At 40.6% G+C, this 21,262-nt stretch overlaps 1 protein-coding gene across 1 annotated transcript; it reads left to right on the forward strand.

Annotated features, from left to right (window-relative positions):
- Nucleotides 1-5,907: 5,907 nt before the first annotated feature.
- On the forward strand, nt 5,908-10,960 carry LOC109873151 (aristaless-related homeobox protein). The gene is made up of 5 exons (XM_020464717.2): nt 5,908-6,465; nt 6,769-7,306; nt 8,251-8,296; nt 9,208-9,512; nt 9,681-10,960. Exons 1-5 carry the CDS (start codon nt 6,279-6,281, stop codon nt 9,904-9,906), a joined length of 1,302 nt encoding a protein of 433 aa, XP_020320306.1. The 5' UTR covers nt 5,908-6,278; the 3' UTR covers nt 9,907-10,960.
- Nucleotides 10,961-21,262: the final 10,302 nt, after the last annotated feature.

A 21,262-nucleotide genomic window follows, 5' to 3' on the forward strand; every position in this document is an offset into this window, starting at 1 on the left:
CAAAGATAGAAAGTAATACAGAACTCTGCTGGCTAAGTCTGTACCCAAACACTTCTTCTAAAAATGCACCTTTCCAGAAACAAGTCTCTCACTGTTGCCGCTTGCTATAGACCTCCCTCTGCCCCCAGCTGTGCCCTCGATACTATATGTGAACTGTTTGCCCCCCATCTATCTTCTGAGCTTGTGCTACTAGGTGACCTAAACTGGGACATGCTTAACACCCCGGCCATCCTACAAACTAAGCTTGATGCCCTCAATCTCACACAAATTATCAATGAACCTACCAGGTACAACCCCAAATCAGTAAACACGGGCACCCTCATAGATGTCATCCTAACTAATTCGCCCTCCAAATACACCTCTGCTGTTTTCAATCAATATCTCAGCGATCACTGCCTCATTGCCTGCATCCGTAATGGGTCTGCGACCAAACGACCACCCCTCATCACTGTCAAATGCTCCCTGAAACACTTCTGCGAGCAGGCCTTGCTAATCGACCTGGCCGGGGTATCCTGGAATGACATTGACCTCATCCCGTCAGTAGATGGTGCCTGGCTATTCTTTAAAAGTGCCTTCCTCACCATCTTAAATAAGCATGCCCCTCTCAAAAAATGTAGAACTAGGAATAGATATAGTCCTTGGTGAGACCTGTCTGCCAGACCTGTCTGCCCTTGACCAGCACAAAAACATCCTGTGGCGTTCTGCATTAGCATCGAATATCCCCCGTGATATGCAACTTTTCAGGGAAGTTAGGAACAAATATACACAGACTGTTAGAAAAGCTAAGGCAAGCTTTTTCAAACAGAAATTTGCATCCTGTAGTACTAACTCCAAAAAGTTCTGGGACACTGTAAAGTCCATGGAGAATAAGAGCACCTCCTCCCAGCTGCCCACTGCTCTGAGGCTAGGAAATATTGTCACCACCGATAAATACACTATAATTGAGAATTTCAATAAGCATTTCTCTACAGCTGGCCATGCTTTCCACATGGCTACCCCTACCCCAGTCAACTGCCCGGCACCCTTCACAGCAACCCGCCAAAGCCCCCACCATTTCTCCTTTATCCAAATCCAGATAGCAGATGTTCTGAAAGAGCTGCAAAATCTAGACCCCTACAAATCAGCCGGGCTAGACAATCTGGACCCTCTCTTTCTAAAATGATCTGATGAAATTGTTGCAACCCCTATTACTAGCCTGTTCAATCTCTCTTTCATATCGTCTGAGATTCCCAAAGATTGGAAGGCTGCCACGGTCATCCCCCTCTTCAAAGGGGGTGACTCTAGACCCAAACTGCTACAGACCTATATCTATCCTACCCTGTCTTTCTAAGGTCTTCGAAAGCCAAGTTAACAAACAGATTACTGACCATTTTGAAATCCCACTATACCTTCTCCGCTATGCAATCTGGTTTCAGAGCTGGTCATGGGGGTGCACCTCAGCCACGCTCAAGGTTCTAAACGACATCATAACCGCCATCGATAAGAGACATTACTGTGCAGCTTTCGACTCTGTCAATCACAACATTCTTATTGGCAGACTCGACAGCCTTGGTTTCTCAAATGATTGCCTCGCCTGGTTTACCAACTACTTCTCTGATAGAGTCCAGTGTGTCAAATCGGAGGGCCTGTTGTCTGGACCTCTGACAGTCTCTATGGGTGTGCCACAGGGTTCAATTCTCGGGCCGACTCTCTTTTCTGTATACATCAATGATGTTGCTCTTGCTGCTGGTGATTCTCTGATCCACCTCAACGCAGACGACACCATTCTGTATACTCCTGGCCCCTCCTTGGACACTGTGTTAACTAACCTCCAGACGAGCTTCAATGCCATACAACTCTCCTTCCGTGGCCTCCAACTGCTCTTAAACGCAAGTAAAACTAAATGCATGCTTTTCAATCGATTGCTGCCCGCACCTGCTCGCCCGTCCAGCATCACTACTCTGGACGGCTCTGACTTAGAATACGTGGACAACTACAAATACCTGGGTGTCTGGTTAGGCTGTAAACTCTCCTTCCAGACTCACATTAAGCATCTCCAATCCAAAATTAAATCTAGAATCGGCTTCCTATATCGCAACAAAGCATCCTTCACTCATGCTGCCAAACATACCCTCGTAAAACTGACCATCCTACCGATCCTCGACTTTGGTGATGTTATCTATAAAATAGCTTCCAACACTCTACTCAACAAACTGGATGCAGTCTATCACAGTGCCATCCGTTTTATCACCAAAGCCCCACACACTACCTACCATTGCGACCTGTACGCTCTCGTTGGCTGGCCCTCGCTTCATACTCGTCGCCAAACCCACTGGCTACAGGTTATCTACAAGTCTCTGCTAGGTAAAGCACCGCCTTATCTCAGCTCACTGGTCACCATAGCAGCACCCACTCGTAACACGCGCTCCAGCAGGTATATCTCACTGGTCACCCCAAAGCCAATTCCTCCTTTGGTCGTCTTTCCTTCCAGTTCTCTGCTGCCCATGACTAGAACGAATTGCAAAAATCTCTGAAGCTGGAGACTCACATCTCCCTCACTAGGTTTAAGCACCAGCTGTCAGAGCAGATTACAGATCACTGCACCTGTACTTAGCCTATCTGTAAACAGCCCATCTATCTACCTACGTCGTCCCCATACTGGTATTTATTTATTTATTTTGCTCCTTTGCACCCCAGTATCTCTACCTGCACATTCATCTTCTGCCGATCTACCATCCCAGTGTTTAATTGCTATATTGATTTCCTTAACTTACCTAATTTGCACTCACTGTATATAGACCTTTTATTTTCTTTTGTTCTACTGTATTATTGACTGTATGTTTTGTTTATTCCATGTGTAACTCTGTGTTGTTGTATGTGTCGAATTGCTACGCTTTATCTTGGCCAGGTCGCAGTTGCAAATGAGAACTTGTTCTCAACTAGCCTACCTGGTTAAATAAAGGTGAAATAAAAATAAATGAATAAATATATTTCAAGGCCAACCTTCAAACTCAGTGCCTTGTTGCTTGACATCATGAGAAAATCTAAAGAAATCAGCCAAGACCTCAGAAAAGATGTGTAGACCTCCACAAGTCTGGTTCGTCCTTGGGAGCAATTTCCAAACACCTGAAGGTACCACGTTCATCTGTACAAACAATAGTATGCAGGTTTAAATACCATGGGATCAGGCAGCCGTCAATACCGCCCAGGAAGGAGATGTGTTCTGTCTCCTGGAGATTAACGTAATTTTGTGCGAAAAGTGCAAATCGATCCCAGAACAACAGCAAAGCACCTTGTGAAGGGTGAAGGGTGATTGTGGAGGCCAGGTCATCTGATGCAGCACTCCATCCCTCTCCTTCTTGGTCAAATAGCACTTACACATCCTGGAGGTGTGTTGGGTCATTGTCCTGTTGAAAAACAAATGATAGTCCCTCTAAGCGCAAACCAGATGGGATGGCGTATCGCTGCAGAATGTTGTGGTAGCCATGCTGGTTAAGTGTACCTTGAATTCTAAATAAACCACCAGCAAAGCACCATCACACCTCCTCCTCCATGCTTCACAGTGGGAACCACACACGGAGATCATCAGTTCACCTATTCTGCGTCTCACAAAGACATGGCGGTTGGAACCAAAAATCTCAAATTTGGACTCATCGGACCAAGGGACAGGTTTCCACAGGTCTAATGTCCACTGCTTGTGTTTCTTGATCCAAGCAAGTCTCTTGTTATTGGTGTGCTTTAGTAGTGGTTTCCTTGCACCAATGCGACCATGAAGGCCTGATTCACAAAGTCTCCTCTGAACAGTTGATGTTGTGATGTGTCTGTTACTTGAACTCTGTGAAGCATTTATTTGGGCTTCAATCTGAGGTTGGTAACTCTAATGAACTTCTCTGCAGCAGAGGTAACTCGGGGTCTTACTTTCCTGTGGCTATCCTCATGAGAGCCAGTTTTATCATAGCGCTGGATGTTTTTTGCGACTGCACTTGAAGAAACTTTCAAAGTTCTTGAAATTTTCCACATTGACTGGCCTTCATGTCTTAAAGTAATGATGGACTGTCATTTCTCTTTGCTTATTTGAGCTGTTCTTGTAACGGCAGATTTCCTCCTCTTCGTCTGAAGAGGAGTAAGGATCGGAACAAGATGCGGCGTGGTAAGTGTTCATGACGATTTTAATAAGAAAAGCACTGAACACTATGAAAACAATAAATGAATACGTGAAATAACCAAACCGAAACAGTACCGTGTGGCGACAAACATACATGGAAACAAACACCCACAAACCAACAGTGAAACCCAGGCTACCTAAATATGGTTCTCAATCAGGGACAACGATAAACAGCTGCCTCTGATTGAGAACCATATCAGGCTAAACACAGAAATAGAAGAACATAGAAACACAAACAGACTGCCCACTCCAACTCACGCCCTGACCATACTAAATAAAGACTAAACAAAGGAAATAAAGGTCAGAACGTGACAGTTCTTGCCATAATATGGACTTGGTATTTTACCAAATAGGGCTATCTTCTGTATACCACCCCTACCTGTTCACATCACAACTGATTGGCTCAATTGCATTAAGAAGGAAAGAAATTAACTTTTAACAAGACTGTTGGAAAAGCATTCCAGGTGAAGCTGGTTTAGAGAATGCCAAGAGTATGCAAAGCTGTCATCAAGGCAAAGGGTGGCTATTTTGAATAATCTCAAACATAACATTTATCTTGATTTGTGCAACATTGTTTTGGTTATTACATAATTCCGTATGTGTTATTTCATTGTTTTGATGTCTATTATTATACAATGTAGAAAATAAAAACAAAGAAATGTATGTATGTATGTATGTATGTATGTATGTATGTATGTATGTATGTATGTATGTATGTATATAATTTTACTGCTCTAGGGATAGAATTCTTGTTTGGATAACCTTATTTACTATTATGTATTGATTTTTACCTTGTATTTTTCAGTCTTCATGCGATGCGCAGTGCAGAGAACACCGGGAGAAGAATTACCATTGAATTATTGTAATGTTTGTTTATGTGTCAATTAATCCCATAAGGGGTGAGTTGCCAATTGGCGATTGGACGCGAAAATAAAATGTTATTCATTCATTCACCAGGTGATGAGAGTTCCTTACTAATGAGTGACCTTAATTAATCCATCAAGTACAAGCATGGATCGAAAACCCGCAGACACGGGGCCTCTGAGAAATGAGTTTGACACCTGGCCTCATTGTGCCATTACTAGATATGTTTATTTATATTATATCAATTCTGAGATCAATGTAGATGATTTTGAATCTAAATGAAAAGAAATACTTACATTTCACTCTCCTTTATTCCTCAACTACAACAATTACGCACATGAGGCCGGCGAATAAAAAATGACATAAATAAACCATATCCAATGTCATTGGCACTTATGTGAACGTATTTGATGTGATTTTTTAATGTAATTATTTGTCTGTGTATTTCACAGCAAATATAGCACATTGAATGGAGAGAGAGAAATTAAAGAGAGAGAGAACGAGAACCGTTCATTTCCTAACCTGCAATGGCAAAACAATTGCAGCAGGTGGCATATTCAATTCGCAGTTGATGCTACATGTAAAGGACCGCTCAATGACACACACACAGCCTAACAGCTTTTTCTCTCTTTCTCTCTCTCTCTCTCTCTCCCTCTCTCCCTCACACACATACACACACTTTTGCACTGATCTCTGCATATTCAAATGTCAGTCCCCCATTTCACCTGTCCTATAACCCATAGCCTATACACTCTTATAAAATAGGGTTATTTGGCTGTCCTCATATGAGAACCATTTTTGGTTCCAAGCAGAACCCATTTGGTTCGAACCCAAAAAGGTTCTGTCTGGAACCAAAACAGTTTTTTTCATATGTTTCTCCTATGGTTATAACCCTTGTATGTTCTAGATAGCACCTCCTCACCTTGCTCTATAACACAATTGTATCCATATGTCAAAGTGCCATCTGATCTAAACATGGAAAGGTATGGAAACAGCTCTTGAAAAAAGATAGGCTATGATCTGGCTGGTTCTTGAAATTGATCTTGACTGACAATCAATCCGGGGCTAAGATGTTTCTCTTCTCATCTGGCAACCAATAGGAAGCCAAGGATACGTGGATGCGACAGATTTGGAAACTGTGGTAAGTAAAGTAGCATTCAGATGTCAGTGTAGACAGAGGAGGAGAGAGGGGAGGCAGGGCGGTCGAAGAATAGGCGTTTACGAATTCAAGCTCTGTCCAGACTAGAGGCTCACCTGTTAGGCGCAAGACATGAGCCATCCAAATGAGAAAGATGCCTCGGGCACAATCGAAAGTAAACCTAAATCGCCCATGCTTTCATCATACTGCATCGAAAGCATTCTCGGCCGACGAAGTCCCCTCAAAGTCAGACTCACAGGAATGCAAAGTATACCAATGCTACTGACTGGGAGTGCGGAGCATAATGCGCCTTTGGAAGGTAAGACAATATGTTGTAGGTTGACTGCTAACTTTCTCTGTAACCCATATGCAATTATAGAAAACATATCCACATGTATACTGCATTTGCAGCTAAAGACACTTGCATTTTATTTAATGAGGCGAATGACCTTTGCATTTAAAGTACATTTCATTAGGCCTAAGGGGTTTTAAAGAAGTCCATGTCCTATAAACAACATTGTCTTATTAAAAGGGCTATTATAATGTGATGAAACGTATCATATTGCATGTTGCGCTGTTTATTATTTATACATTCCTTAAAATAAACTATATCTCTTTGCAGCCTCTCAGAAAGATGCGGACATGCACCTGCCCCCCAAGTTGCAGCGTCTGTATGGCCCAGGGGGAAAGCTCATGGATTCCAGACGGGGAGTTCACGAGAATGAGGAGCAAGAAGAGAAGGAGCGTCCTCTAGACAAAGTCTACGAAAATCTGAAAATCACCCAGGCGCCACAAGTTAGCATCAGCCGCAGTAAATCATACAGGGAAAACGCGTCCCACAGTCAGAGCGATGAAGATAGGAACCTCGGGCGACGGACAGAGGAGCACGCGGAGCTTGGCGCCCTAAAGTTCGAGGAGGACACTGGCAAGGAGCTTATCTGCGAAGACACAGAAATATCCCCAAAGAACAGAGAGAGTTTGTACATCAATGGAGATGTAAAAGACGGAGAGGACAGCGTGTGCCTCTCAGCTGGCAGTGACTCAGAGGAGGGGATGCTAAAGCGAAAACAGAGGAGATACAGGACTACGTTTACCAGTTATCAGCTTGAGGAGTTGGAGAGAGCTTTCCAGAAGACGCACTACCCGGATGTGTTCACGAGGTAGCGTTCTCATTTGCCTGCGCTTATCAGTTATTAGAACACTCTGAAAATCTGTCGCATATATGCCTAGAGGCTTATGGTCATAAAAATAAACATTGTGCTCTTAAATATTTTTTTTTTATTGATAATCCAAATAGGAAGTCTAGAGATATGATTCGAAAGTGAGCCTTTCTTAATAGTAAATTATTGCATTGAGGTGATAAAAAAATGTATTATGACATGGACATTGTTTGGCTTAGAAATGTAAGAATACGAAACATATTTTATTATTACATTTGAGCATTATCAGAAGAGTAATATTATTAATGACATTATTATGATGAATTATGATAAGTACGCAATAATAATAATAATACATGTAATACAGTAATAATATAAATCACAAACAAAACGAAATATTAAAATATGTGTGCGCGCGCAACAATCCCTATCAAGGAATAGAATAACAGTTTAGACCAATTGTAATGTTCTGCACATAGTCGTTCCATTTGAATTATGATGAATTGTTATTGTGGATTTTTATTATTGATAGCCTAATTGTGATTGCCAAATAAATATTTCCCAAAAAGATTTTTACGAAACGCTTAAATTCATGATGTCAATTAAAGTTGTCTGCTACAGATAAAAAAAATTTTTGGCATAATTGCATCTTTACAAAAACATATTTGTGAGATAGGATATTTATTGCTTGATTCACAAAGGAACGTTTGGAAGAAGATTCGTGGCTGTTAGTAGAGATCATGTAGGCACAATTGACATGATTTATTTTTCAAAGAAGCCTACGCACACAGCCTAATCCAACGACGATATTGATTTAATATAATATCATTTGTATCGTTATCATTTAGGCTTGTATTATTGTCATCATTTGATTTGGAATTGTACGACGAAATCTGTGATGATAACTGAATATCATGTGCAATTGTTTTCTTCTTTCGATTTAGGGAGGAGTTAGCGATGCGGTTGGATCTCACTGAGGCTCGTGTGCAAGTGAGTGTCAATTATTGTTAGTTCATATTTTACATTATTGTGACCAGACTATACTAGCCTATTAGTGCTAGTCATTCCACTATCGTATTTAATTTCGTGCAACAACAATTACATGCAACAAAATTATAGTGTAGCCTATGATAATGTTAATTATAATAACATTGTATATTGTAGACCTAATTGTACATTAGGAGTATTATTATTACTACATTTGTAATACATGTGTAATACATTTGTAATACAGTTCACTTTAGACATGCAGCGAAAGGAGAAATTATTCAAACACACCAGAAAAAATGAATTTGCTTCAGGGCGTTGATGACGGTATCATGCACTTAACAGCGCAAACAGAGCCAGTATTGACGAAAGTGACCTCCTTGCATAGCGGTGGCGGGGTAATGCTATTTGATTTCCCATCTTCTTATTATAATAGCCGCGCATTGATCGGATTTCTCACACCTTAAGTGAGATAAACGCCATTGTAGGTTAGCTACCCTGCCATCCTCATTTAGAACATTGCTTACATTTTGAAACTTGAGTCTCAACCTTAGATACCAGACTACGCATTTACCCCTCCCACATGTCACTCGCTTCAGAGCTGTAGATGAGCAAATCACTCTTTGGAGAGGTGATAAAACCTTGTAAATTCCATATGTTTCATTTTATAGCCAGTGTCAAGTCTGAATGGGAGGGGAACCTGGTTGCACATTCTCTCCCTCTCTGTTCTCTTCACTGTCTCCACATACGTTGATTTACTTTAAATTTGCACATAATGTGCTTTATTGATAAGCCCAAATTGTAATATGTAAAACAATTAATAAATAGACAACTGTTCCCCAACATTTTGAAATCAACGAAACCTAACCTCCACCCTAGGCCTAATGGTCTTTCACTTCCTCCTTCTCTCTAAGGTGTGGTTCCAAAACCGACGAGCTAAGTGGCGGAAGCGGGAGAAAGCCGGGGTTCAGACTCACCCCCCAGGACACCCCTTCTCTGGACCCCTGGGTGCAGCACACCACTTGAGCCACTACCTGGAGGGAAGTCCTTTCTCGCCCCACTCTCACCCCTCCCTGGAGTCTGCCTGGACTGCTGCAGCCACCTCGTTCCAGGGACTGACCCAGCCCCTTGCCAGCTCTTCCTCCCCCCTGGGATTTGGCCCCTTCCTGGGAGCAGCCATGTTTAGACACCCCACCTTTATTAGCCCCTCCTTTGGAAGGTGAGCACTGCCCACAGCTCTACATTAGTAAGGCATCTGATTGGATCGGTGCCATCTGGATTGTATGTCTAATGAACTATTTCTCACTTTTCTCTCGTTCCCTTCCGTCATCTTCTGTATATCCCCTCTCTCTTCCAACCTTCTCACTCTCTCTTCCTCCATCGGCAGACTCTTCTCTAGCATGGGTCCTCTGACACTCTTACGCCAGCCCATACCCGCTGTAGAGACTCCAGTCCAGCCCCCGATGGTATTGTCAGAGCCCTCCCCCTCCTCGCCTGTGGACCGCCGGGCCTCCAGCATCGCAGCACTGCGGCTCAAAGCTAAAGAGCACTCAGCTCAGCTGACACAACTCAACATCCTACCTTCCAGCATGACTGGGAAGGAGGTGTGTTGAGAGACATCAAACTCCCCCCAATTCCCCCGACATGGAGCATGAGTCATGACCAAAGGAATAGCAGCTTAGAAGTGGTATAGCACAACTTAACCTTGTCTAAACTCCTCCCCAGTTAGTTGTCCCAAAGTTCTGTTACCCCACACTCTCCACAACAGTGAAACATGCTTTCCTCATGAACTGAAGAAGAGAGATTTATTTTTTATTTTGGTAAGTGGACTCCCTGCCCTTTCACCCTCAGGAATGACCCGTTAGCAGCTTCTCACAGGATGCTACGCAGTGTTTACCAACTCCAGTATCCACAACAGCACACATTTTTGTTGTAGCCCCGGACAAAAACACCCGATTCAATTTGTCAAGAGCTTGACGATTAGTTGACAACTAGAATCAGGTGTGATTGTCAGGGGCCACAACAACAAAAACATGTACTGTTGGGGATACTCGAGGACCGGAGTTGGAAAAACACTGTGCTACAAGCCACCAAAGGGAGAGATCTAGGCCCTGGAGAGGTTAAAATGGAGAGAAATGCTGTAGACTACAGACTGTGTAAGTTTAGATATCATATAATGTACATTTCATGTATTGATAACATGGTGTCTGTTGATAGATTTTGGCAGTCTTCTTAAATTAGTTGGTTATTCAAGTTTGTATTTATGATCAGTCCTGTATGAGCCAGAAGGAAGTTTTCAGGAGGAACATTGAATTTTATTTTAAAAATGATTTCCTGGTTTCAGATGAATCAGTTGAAAAAAGCTAAGACAATAAACTGTCAACTGGAAAACGTTTCACCTTTCGTTGCTTTTAACTGTGTTGCAGTGAAATAAAAAATTAAAAGTGAAATAATTCTGTGGACAGAATTGAGAGGTGTATTCAACAGCATGAAACAATATAATAACAAGCTTGCAACAGACGACGTAAACAGCGGCCTCTCCAAATACTGGTGTAGCCTACAGTCTCACTGATGGACCTCAAGAGCTGGATTCAGGGACGAAGGTGTGGATTAAGGATTTATATGGTCATACAGTGGAGTTCGAAATCATTTAAACTTTCATAAAGATGAGGAAAACTGACTGTATAAAATAAATGGTTCAAATACTGTATGCTCAAAACATTTGGGAAATTATATTATTTTATACTAATACAATTGCTCAGAAAAAAAGTATTTTGTTGAAGAAGTAATACTTTTTTTCTCAAAAAGGTAGAGGTAAAATACTATTGACACCCCTATTTTCAATACCTTTTTCCTAATTGTTTTATGACTTGGAGAAGCACATTGGGAGGGATCTTAGATCATTCCTCCATATATAATCCTTCCAGATCTTTGATATAATTCGTCTGCGTTCATGGACTGCCCTCTTTAATCCAAACCCAATGGGTTTCAAGTCCGGAGACAGATGGCCATTGCAAAATGTAGATTTTTGTGGCCAATAAACCATGTCTTTGCTGATTTTTGATTTGTGCTTAGGGTTATTATCTTGCTGAAAGATCCACTTGCGGCCAAGTGTCAGCCTCCTGGCAGAGGCAACCAGGTTTTTGGCTAAAATGTCCTGGTACTGGGTAAAGTTAATGACGCCGTTGACAAGGGCCCCAGGACCAGTGGAAGCAAAATAGTGCCATGACATCAACCACCATATTTCACAGTAGAAAGTGAGTTATTTTCTGCTTCATGCATTCTCATTGACACCAAACCCACCACTGGTGTGGCCAAAGAGCTCTATTTTCATGTCATCCAACCAAGCACCGGTTTCAATCCAAAAGCCAGTGCCATTTAGCAAACTCCTGACATTTACATTTGTTGGATGCCTAATAGTAGAGCCAGTCCACCCTCAGAACACTATCTTACAAGGGATTGTTTTATTGTGCAGTGTAGCCAATGCTATCTACAGCCACATATATATATATATATTACTGAGCTGCTATGTAGCTGCTATATATACACTTCTTTTTCTATAAAAAATTAGACATTAAATAGCCTAACAATTCTCCTGAAGTATTCCTTGCTCTCTCCATGTCTGTCTCTTTTTCTCTTTCTTTCTCTTAAAGTGTATCTGTGTCCGTTGTCTCCCTTTTTATATGTAGAGGGCTGTATTAGCTAGAGTATGCGACTGCGCCGCCTTTCATTTAAGGTTGCGGGGCCGACTGTTTTCTATATACTAAGTATTGATAACCCAGACAGTCTTTCCTGAGACATTTTGCATGATATGTCCATTGCGCTTCACACCATTTAAACGTAATATTGAAAGATGCATGTAGTCCAGAGAAATGGAACTGCTGATACTGCAACCACACAACTCAAACGCTGGTTCACGTGTTGAGGCCGGCAATTAAGGAGAACGAGAGATTCAATTAAATATGTTGCAGAACGGCTTATTTGAAGCACCACTCATTCTGACCATTTTCCCTGATGTTGCTACGGCAATCAAGCCGTTTTTAACCATCCTTGTAACTGTCGCTTCTGCGAAGATATGAACTAAAACTAATAAAGAACTACCTAAGAAGCATTAGGCTCTAGTTCTGATATGCGCTTTTTAACACATGACTCATGTCACTCATTGCACTGGGGCCTTCGTAACCTTGACCACGTATTTGTTCACCACTATCCCCTTACTTTCAGTTCAATTATTTATTTCACAAGGATTGAGGCACTTTCATTCGTCACATTCTTGAAGCCCAAGAAACAAACAGTTAGCTCCTTAGTACATGTGGACACTTAACATGTTTATCAAATACTTTTTGGAAAGGTTACTGTACAAATTATTTATATATATATATATATATAGATATTCATATAAACAAATAGACATCGATGACAAGCGCAATGGCCCCCAGAGCTCGTGGGCCCTGCGGGGCCAGTGGGGGTGTCCGGTAAAACAGTAAGTAGCTCACGTCTTAATCCGCGAGTCCTCCCATTGAAGTTAACTCGATAGCAGTTAGCCTACTGCTCCTTGCAAAAAAAGTAATCTTCTCCCCCATTTGACCCCTTCCATGGTGCTGAACCAAATCGTGTGAAACTACCTCTTGGATTAATTCATTAATTAACTAATTGTTGTTTATTGAAAACCTTTTATTTGCTAATCTCGCCTCATTTTAATGACACAATCAAGTGGATTTTTGAGGAAATCATTTAGATAAAAGGAGTATTTACAGCAAGCAGCCTTATTTCTGTTTTCACCAGCCAGATTGCCTTTCTTATAGGGCCTATAGACCTAACCCACTAAGCATTTGACACTTCTTTGCAATTTATTTGATCCAATCTTTATTTAACTAGGCAAATCAGGCGACATCTTTTGGAAGTATTTTTTGGTCAGGTGCGGACCAGCCTTGATTTGGCCCAAAAATAGACACCTATAATTGGTCCAGACCAAATCAGAACCAATCATAGACATCTATGTTTCACAAGTTTGGACAGCACAGTACAGTACAGTCGAACACAGCAGAGTACAGTACATTACAGTACACAGTACAGTAAAGAAACCTAGTACAGTAATAGGTCTCAGTTGTAAATGAGAACTTGTTCTCAACTGGCCTACCTGGTTAAATAAAGGTGAAATAAATAAAAAATATATATATAATAATGCCATTTAGCAGACACTTTTATCCAAAGCGACTTACAGTCATGCGTGCATACATTATACATATCGGTGGTCCCGGGAATCAAACCCACTATCCTGGCATTGCAAGCACCAAAGCTATGCTCTACCAACTGAGCAACAGAAGACCACATTATATTGTCCTCTACAGTAGAGTACAGTACAGTAGAGCACAGTAGAGTAGAATAAAGTAAAGTATAGTGTACTGTATTGTACCCTACTTTACTATAATCTACTCTACTCTACTGAACTAAACTGTACTCTACTGGATTAACCTCTACTATACTGTATCATACTCTACTGTACTCTACTCTACTGAATAAAACGTGACTGTCCTGTACCATACCATACCGTACCATACTGTAATATACTCTACGGTGCTCAACTGTGATCTGCTGTACTAAACTGCCATACTGTAATGTGTTGTTCAAACGTGTGAAACATAGCCTAGAAGTCTATGACTCGTTCAGATTTGGATCTGGTCTGCACCAACCGAATTTGTACTTGTTTGGGGGCATGGTTCATTAGAACAATACCCAACCTGCTTTGCAAGTGTTGGTTTCACATTTACATTTGGGTTGTTCAGCAGACGGTCTTATCCAGAGTGACTGACAGTCTATGCATTCAACTAAGGTAGATAAACAACAACATATCACAGTCATAGCAATATCAAAAAATATATATGTAACCATTACGGAGAATGTTATTGTTGTGGGCTGTTGGTTTATTCTGTAGGTTGATCTACTTTGAACATCATTACTGCCAATTTTAAAGTTTTTGAAAAAGCTAACATAAGTACATGTGACAGATTGGAGCAATAATTAATATTCTGTTGCAATCTTCAGTTGGATCTTCTTTCCTATATCATTGTGATATAATGCTTACTTCATAAAGTATTCATAAACTTGATTTATTCCACATTTTATTCCACAAGATCAAATCTTTTTTTCTCTCACCCATACACACAAAATCCCTTGGTGAAACCTACATTTTTTAAAAATGAAATACAGAAAAATCTCATTTATGTAACTATTCACATCCCTGTTAGAATCACCTTTGGTAGTGATTTACAACTGTGAGTCTTTCTGGGTAAGTCTCAAAGAGCTTTGCACACCCAGATTGTACAATATTTTGTCGCATTGTCATCTTGTCATGGTAAATTATTGTCCTGCTGAAAGGTGAATTTGTCTCCCAGTGTATTTTGGAAAGCAGACTGAACCAGGTTTTCCTTTAGGATTTTGCCTGTGCTTAGTTCTATTCTGTTTCTTTTTATTTAAAAAAACTCCATAGTCTTTGCCGATGACAAGCATACCCATAACATGATGCAGCCATCAGCATGCTTGAAAATATGAAGAGTGGTACTCAGTGATGTGTTGTGTTGGATTTTCCCTGAACATAATGCTTTCTATTCAGGACATAAAGTACATTTCTTCATCAATTGTTTTGCAGTTTTACTTTGCAAACAGGATGCATGTTTTTGAATATTTTTTATGATGTACAGGCTTCCTTCTTTTCACTTTGTCATTTAGGTTAGTATTGTGTTAGTAACTACAATGTTGTTGATCCATCCTCACTTTTCTCCTATCACAGCTGTTAAACTCCGTAACATTGGCCTAATGGTGATATTCCGTAACGATTTCCATCCTATCTGGTAACTGAGTATTGATACAGCATCCAACGTGTAATTAATAACTTCACCATGCTCAAAGGGATATTCAATGTCTTACCAATAGGTGCCCTTCTTTGCCAGGCATTGGAAAATCTCCCTCTTTGTGGACCTTACAGATAATTGTATGTGTGGGGTACAGAGATGAGGTAGTCTTTCAAAAAATCATGTTAAACACTATTATTGCACACAAACATATTTAGGCTTGCCATAACAAAGGGTTTGTATACCTATTGATTCAATACATTTCATATTTTCATTTAGAATTCATTTGTACAAGTTTGTAAAAACATAATTCCACTTTGACATTATGGGGTATTGTGTGTAGGTCAGTGACAAAAATCTCAATTTAATCCATTTTAAATGCAGGCTGTAACACAACAAAATGTGAAATAAGTCAAGGGTGTGAATACTTTCTGAAGGCACTCGATGAGAAATGCACTCGTACATGAACAACTGAATTTCCATAAGATTGCGTCTGGTGTCTTCAGTGGACGTTATACCATCTGAAAAAATGAAGTGTGCATAAACTTGAGTGTACGTTTTTTTATGACAGTAGTTGTGCGCAAGCTATTGATAATAAGAGGGCGCGAGCATATTGAATGTTTCCTCGAGGAACCTTTTCGCCCTGAGGTTCCTCCAAGAACCATTTATAATAAGAAAGAGGAATTCTCCAGATGAAAATAACCGTTTTTACATTTCAAGGTTCATTATTGAACATCTAATTCTTAGAGTGTAGGCTACAATGTAATGTTTGTCGTATTATTAAAAAAAGATTATGCTAATGTCTTCAGTCATATAAAGTCTAGTAGAATTGCATGAAATGTGTTTATAAAAGGCCAAGAAAGGTATATCAGATTACGTAATTCATAAAAAGTTGTTACTCACTGGTTAATGTAATATCCACTGGTTGATGTAATATCTTATTACAGTTAGCGGAAAAGTTCATTTTACCGTTCAACATTTTATCGCGTTTCCAGGCAAGTTATTTTATTTACTGGGTTTGTTACATACACAATCGAAAAGTTATTACAAATCGAAAAGTTATTACATTTATAGGTGTTATTACATTTACGGTTTTTACAAGGATGTTTGATATGTTTTTTTTACATTTGTAACACAAAAAATCACGATGGAAGTGGCCATTTTAGGCCCTTTTTAAGTTTTAAGACCTATATATGCCCCCTGTAAGACCCAATGATTCATGAACCATACATGAGACAGACAACTGCTTGGTGTCACTATACTCCTAATAGTGTGCTCTAAAATATGGAGTGTAGTTACATTCTGAAATACAATTTTACACATTAATATATTTAACATTAAAACGATTCATATTAATATCTCAAAAGCTGATTTCTTTCTGATTTGGTTATTGCTTTAACACATTGTTTTAAACAATATAGTCTACAAGTACGTCACATTTCCAGAGTGGGCTCTCTGCTACTTTTAAATGTATCATATATTTTATGAGCACCACCAACACAGTTAATGGAAAATTGAATTCAAAGAGAACTTCCTCTGCTCGTGATTTGCTGAATGTGCAATCATGCAGGAGGGTTGTGATTGGTTAATTACCTAGAACGTCAATTTCTATGCATAAAATTGATATTTTTTCCAAAAGTAACATAGAAGCCACTCATCTGCATCTCGAGAAAGAATCTTTAAAAATAGATTATAAACCGATTAACGAAGCCTGTCCTCGGATAAGGACTGATAGAGTTTGAAACGCATTAAATGACTTAAATCTGGCACTCATATTGTGTGATTTGCGTTAATTCCTTTGCAGCTCCGTCTCCTGCATCAAATTATACGACTTTATTAAGCGGTTTGTCATCTCATAGCTTTCCATTCAGAGCAACAAGGAAATCACTTTGTCTGTTAAAAGGCTGGGGATTCCATTATTTCCCTGAAGTAGGCTACTTACATATTCGACAATGTAATGAATAACGGTGAGAGAATAATAGAGCAGCACTAGGCCTACACCAATCCCCCTTCAAAGGCCTATCAGCAACATAATGCATCGAATTTCACTGAGTAGGCCTAGCCTAATCCAGGCATTAAAAAAAGACGCGGAGGCAAGAAGAAAATTAAGAAGAGCCAAACACCTGTCACATTGTGACGGTTGTTCGACGGTCTTTGGCGTAGCCTCAAAGAGGAACACAGGCCTTGCTAAAACACTCATCTGAATGCCAAGATGCATTTGAACACATTTGGGTAACCACACACAAGTTGTGTTATTTCCGACAATAGGACAACAGGCCACACAGGCCATGAAACAATGGAAAGTTATAATTTGGATCAACAGGGGCTAATAAATGCAGCATGAGCATTAGCCAGCGTCAGCCACCAAGTGGAAGTTGTCACTGGGCAACTTCTGCCTCAGATGCCAGGCATTTTCTTGGCCCTACAAATTAGTCCATCAATAACATAAAAAAGTAACTCACTATCAAATGGACAATAGTGCACTATAATAGGACTGCAGTGGAAAGCCTATCCTTGGAATTCAGAGAAAATAGAGTGAGAGAGAGTGAGAGTAAGAGAGACAGAGAGGGTTTACCCACTCTGTAGATGGGCTATTGACTTTTCCCACCGTGTTGGAGAAAAGGGGACTATTTACTCCACCGCACAGCTGTAGGGGAGTGATAACCAAACTTTGATTTACTGCCATGTGGGCAACTAGAAGAGAAGAAGGAGAGAGGGAGCGAAAATAAGAGAAAGGGTGGGCATTGGGTAGGTGGCTCAGAGACAGAGGGAGATTTACAAAACATCATTATAATTCTGCTATAGACAAACATTTTCTTGAGCATTCAGGCATAATTCAAACCTTCCCATGGAAGACCATTTCATGCCTATTCTTCCGTTTATGTATTCTGAAGGTGCAAATTAGATGAGATGACTAGAGGGGGAAATGAGGTAAAGGACAGAGGGAGAGAGAATCTAAGGAAAGAGAAAAATACGGAAAGAGGTAAATATATTTGCAAAGAATAAGTAGAGTGTAAGTATAGGAGTGTAAATTGACGTAATAATACATTTAACAATCATTTTTTATTCAAAGATGATCATTGTTTATCATTTCAAACACACTATTAATGACCATTGCTGAGTAACAGGGATTGTGACAATGGCCATCACACAGCCAGGCCTTTTACCAAGAGTTGGACAAATACTGCTCAACTGGCACAGATTGAGGGTCAGGGGTGAAACTCTGAGAGATGAGCACATGATGAGTTCACCAACCAATCCCAATACAAGAGACTGCAGGAAAGAATAAAGACGACGATTAAAGGTAATCAACCTAAAAGAAAACATGGCATCAATTCTTCAAGATGAGATATTTTTCCTTTCTCGCTCTCCGATTTGTATTTTAACGATGTGAGGACTGGAGAGGTAGATGGATCACTTTAAAGCAGTAGGCGCTGTATGCGACATCTTTTTCCCTTGAACACTTCCCCCTGCGAGAACCGCTCGAGCACAGCAGGGGTCATATCACAAGTCAAATGGCATGCCTTACAGCACAGGACGACGAATAGAAAGATGGAGAGAAAAGAGAATGGGACCTAAAATGAGAGGAGAAAATAGCAAAACAAAAAGCTAACGGAAGATTGCAAAAGAACTTATGAAAACTACAACTAAAGGAGGCAGGAAAATAGGAGGGAGAGATGAGGAGAGAGAGAGAGAGAGAGAGATGCTGTGATAATCTCTTCTACAGGCGTACAGCCAGTCAGTGAGTGTATCAGCTTCAGTGAGTGCTAACAAGGTGTAAATACAATAACAAGCATGTAATTAAGTGAGCATGATGAAGTTAATGGAGATAACACATTCCATTTGAGCTGCTTATGAATATTCTATTAGATGTTATTAGGCAGCTGGAATAGCTGTTAATTTAATCATCACTCCGAGCAGAGAAAAGTTCTTTGTGCAAGGGTAATTGCAGAGAATGAATAATTAATTTGACAATTGTACCAGTGGATTCACAATGCTGCAGGGCTCAGGGGGTGGTAGGTGGGCTGAGTGAGTACCGGGTAGACATGAAGGCTGAGAGAAAATGAGCAAAGCGGATCAAGGACCATTTTAAGTTATCAATGTGGTAAATTACACGTAAATATGCATGTAATCGCACAGACCACATTATATGACATGAGAAGTTACAGACACAGGGCATGAGAGAAAATAGAGTGCAGTAGCAAGACGGGAAATGAAAAGTTGTTCTAATAAGAATAGAATCAAAGTCTAACGAGAATCTGTCGATATTGGATATTCAGTTGTCTATGTTTTTATGTTTCACTGAATAGCTCACACTGTGTTTCAAATTGTCGCCACATTTAACTTGGTAGCCAGCAATCAGGCAGAGAGGATTGTGGTCTACATGTAGATCAGCTGTGAACGCCGTCCCCTGAATCTCAATCATACGTACTCCTCTACTCCTTCCTCCACTGCTCTCTCTCTGTCCCTCTCTCTTCGCTTTTGCCCGTTCTATTCATAAATCAGAGCTTATTCCTGAGCAATTGTGTTTTAAGAGGAAAAAAGGGAACAAATGTTTCTGTGAATGATTAAGGGGAAATTGGTTTAGAAGGTTTCTATGTGATGCAGGTGAGAGAACACATTCTTCAGGGAACTATGCTTTTGTAGGTCTGTTTGTAGATGACCAGGGGCCAAATCTGGTCGGTACTAAATTACAGGGGCCTGATCAGTGAACCACAGAACTGAGTCCAATCATTGTTCTATGGTCTCATCCGTACAGCATTGGCAGAAATATTCATAGGGAAGAATGAATCAAATTTCCAACTGGGTTGCCTTTCGTGTTGGACCAAGTTGTGTATTCCATTTTGAGTGTAGTGGTTGAAAAAAGATGCAAATGTATTTTTCATTAATTCTAGCCAAGCAGCTTATAGTGTTTGGTACTGCATGATTACACATATTTCTGTAGTAGGTATTGCAATAGGGTCTTGCATGCTTTCAGTTATGTAGAAATGTATGAGGGAATCACTACAATGTCTTATTGAAGGGAGTTTAACATGCAAATGGATTTTATTGTCAGTAGAGGCGTGTGTTCATTTGTCTTGATGCGTGTATGTGTGTGTGTTTTCTCAAAATTATACGGGTGAACTATTGCACGCTGCTGAACAGTGGCCCCTGAATCAGGGGGAATACAAATAAAGTGATGAATAAATATATACAGCAATAGTTCATGAATGCCTAAGTGGTGTCTGAAGAACGGAGGACGAAGACATAATCATGTTAGCCTCTCCCCTCGACTCCGGCTTAGACAGATGAGCGTTCATCTATTGATTACACAACCAACCAGCCTCCCTGCCTTTCACTCCAAACTCCCAAAGTGTTCACTCACATTTAAACGAATCCATTGTAAGAGGGACCCCTTTTTCAATCAAGTGACATCAATCACAGCAACGTGTGATGATAACGATCCCTTAGGTCCCTCAGTGCTCCAGATGAAAATACCAGGCCTGGAGCTGGACATAAGCGTTCCAAACGAGGCCTAGCCTGCCAGCTCAAACACATGCTCCATGTCCCATTATTTATGAAGGGCTATCCTTTTGCCCTCTCGTCAATTACTCTCCCTATCAATTCCATGAGTCTGAGGACTGTTTTCAATCAACATGGGCCGTCCATGCAGTGTGATGGTGCAGAGTATTCCTCCTTCCCTCGGTCTCCTCATCCCGCTCCTAGGACAGTGATTGGTCCACTTTGCATTGTGGACGCGTCTTGATTGCATCCACTGCTAAAATGAGCGCTGTCAAAATGTCTTGACCTGAGAGGAATATATAGGAACATCATTTGTTCTAACCCCCCCCCCCCCCCCCATTGAAAACATTACAACTGGCTTCACTGGAGAAGAAAAAAATAGACAGTCTGAGGGGTCAGGAATTGTAGGAATAGTTTTACAGGAGTGACTGGACAAATAGCTGGGCTTCTATCAGAGCTATCCTCCAAAGTAGTTGATCATCAAAACTGCCACCCACACAAAGAGATCATGAGAAATGTATCATGAGAAATATTGTTATGGAGGAGCAGAGATGTATCCTGCGCCGTTCCCTGTGTTGTCTGTGAGAGAAGGGAACAGAGCTGTGGAAACCTTTTG

This window comes from Oncorhynchus kisutch, linkage group LG28 (genome assembly GCF_002021735.2).
Source record: "Oncorhynchus kisutch isolate 150728-3 linkage group LG28, Okis_V2, whole genome shotgun sequence".
NCBI lineage: Eukaryota > Metazoa > Chordata > Actinopteri > Salmoniformes > Salmonidae > Oncorhynchus > Oncorhynchus kisutch.

Bases quoted from the DNA above. Each gene is read 5' to 3' on its own strand.
- LOC109873151 (XM_020464717.2), top strand. From the start codon at position 6,279: ATGAGCCATCCAAATGAGAAAGATGCCTCGGGCACAATCGAAAGTAAA. The intron at 8,297-9,207 runs GTGAGTGTCAAT...CTTCTCTCTAAG, and splicing joins TCACTGAGGCTCGTGTGCAA to GTGTGGTTCCAAAACCGACG. The intron at 9,513-9,680 runs GTGAGCACTGCC...CTCCATCGGCAG, and splicing joins ATTAGCCCCTCCTTTGGAAG to ACTCTTCTCTAGCATGGGTC.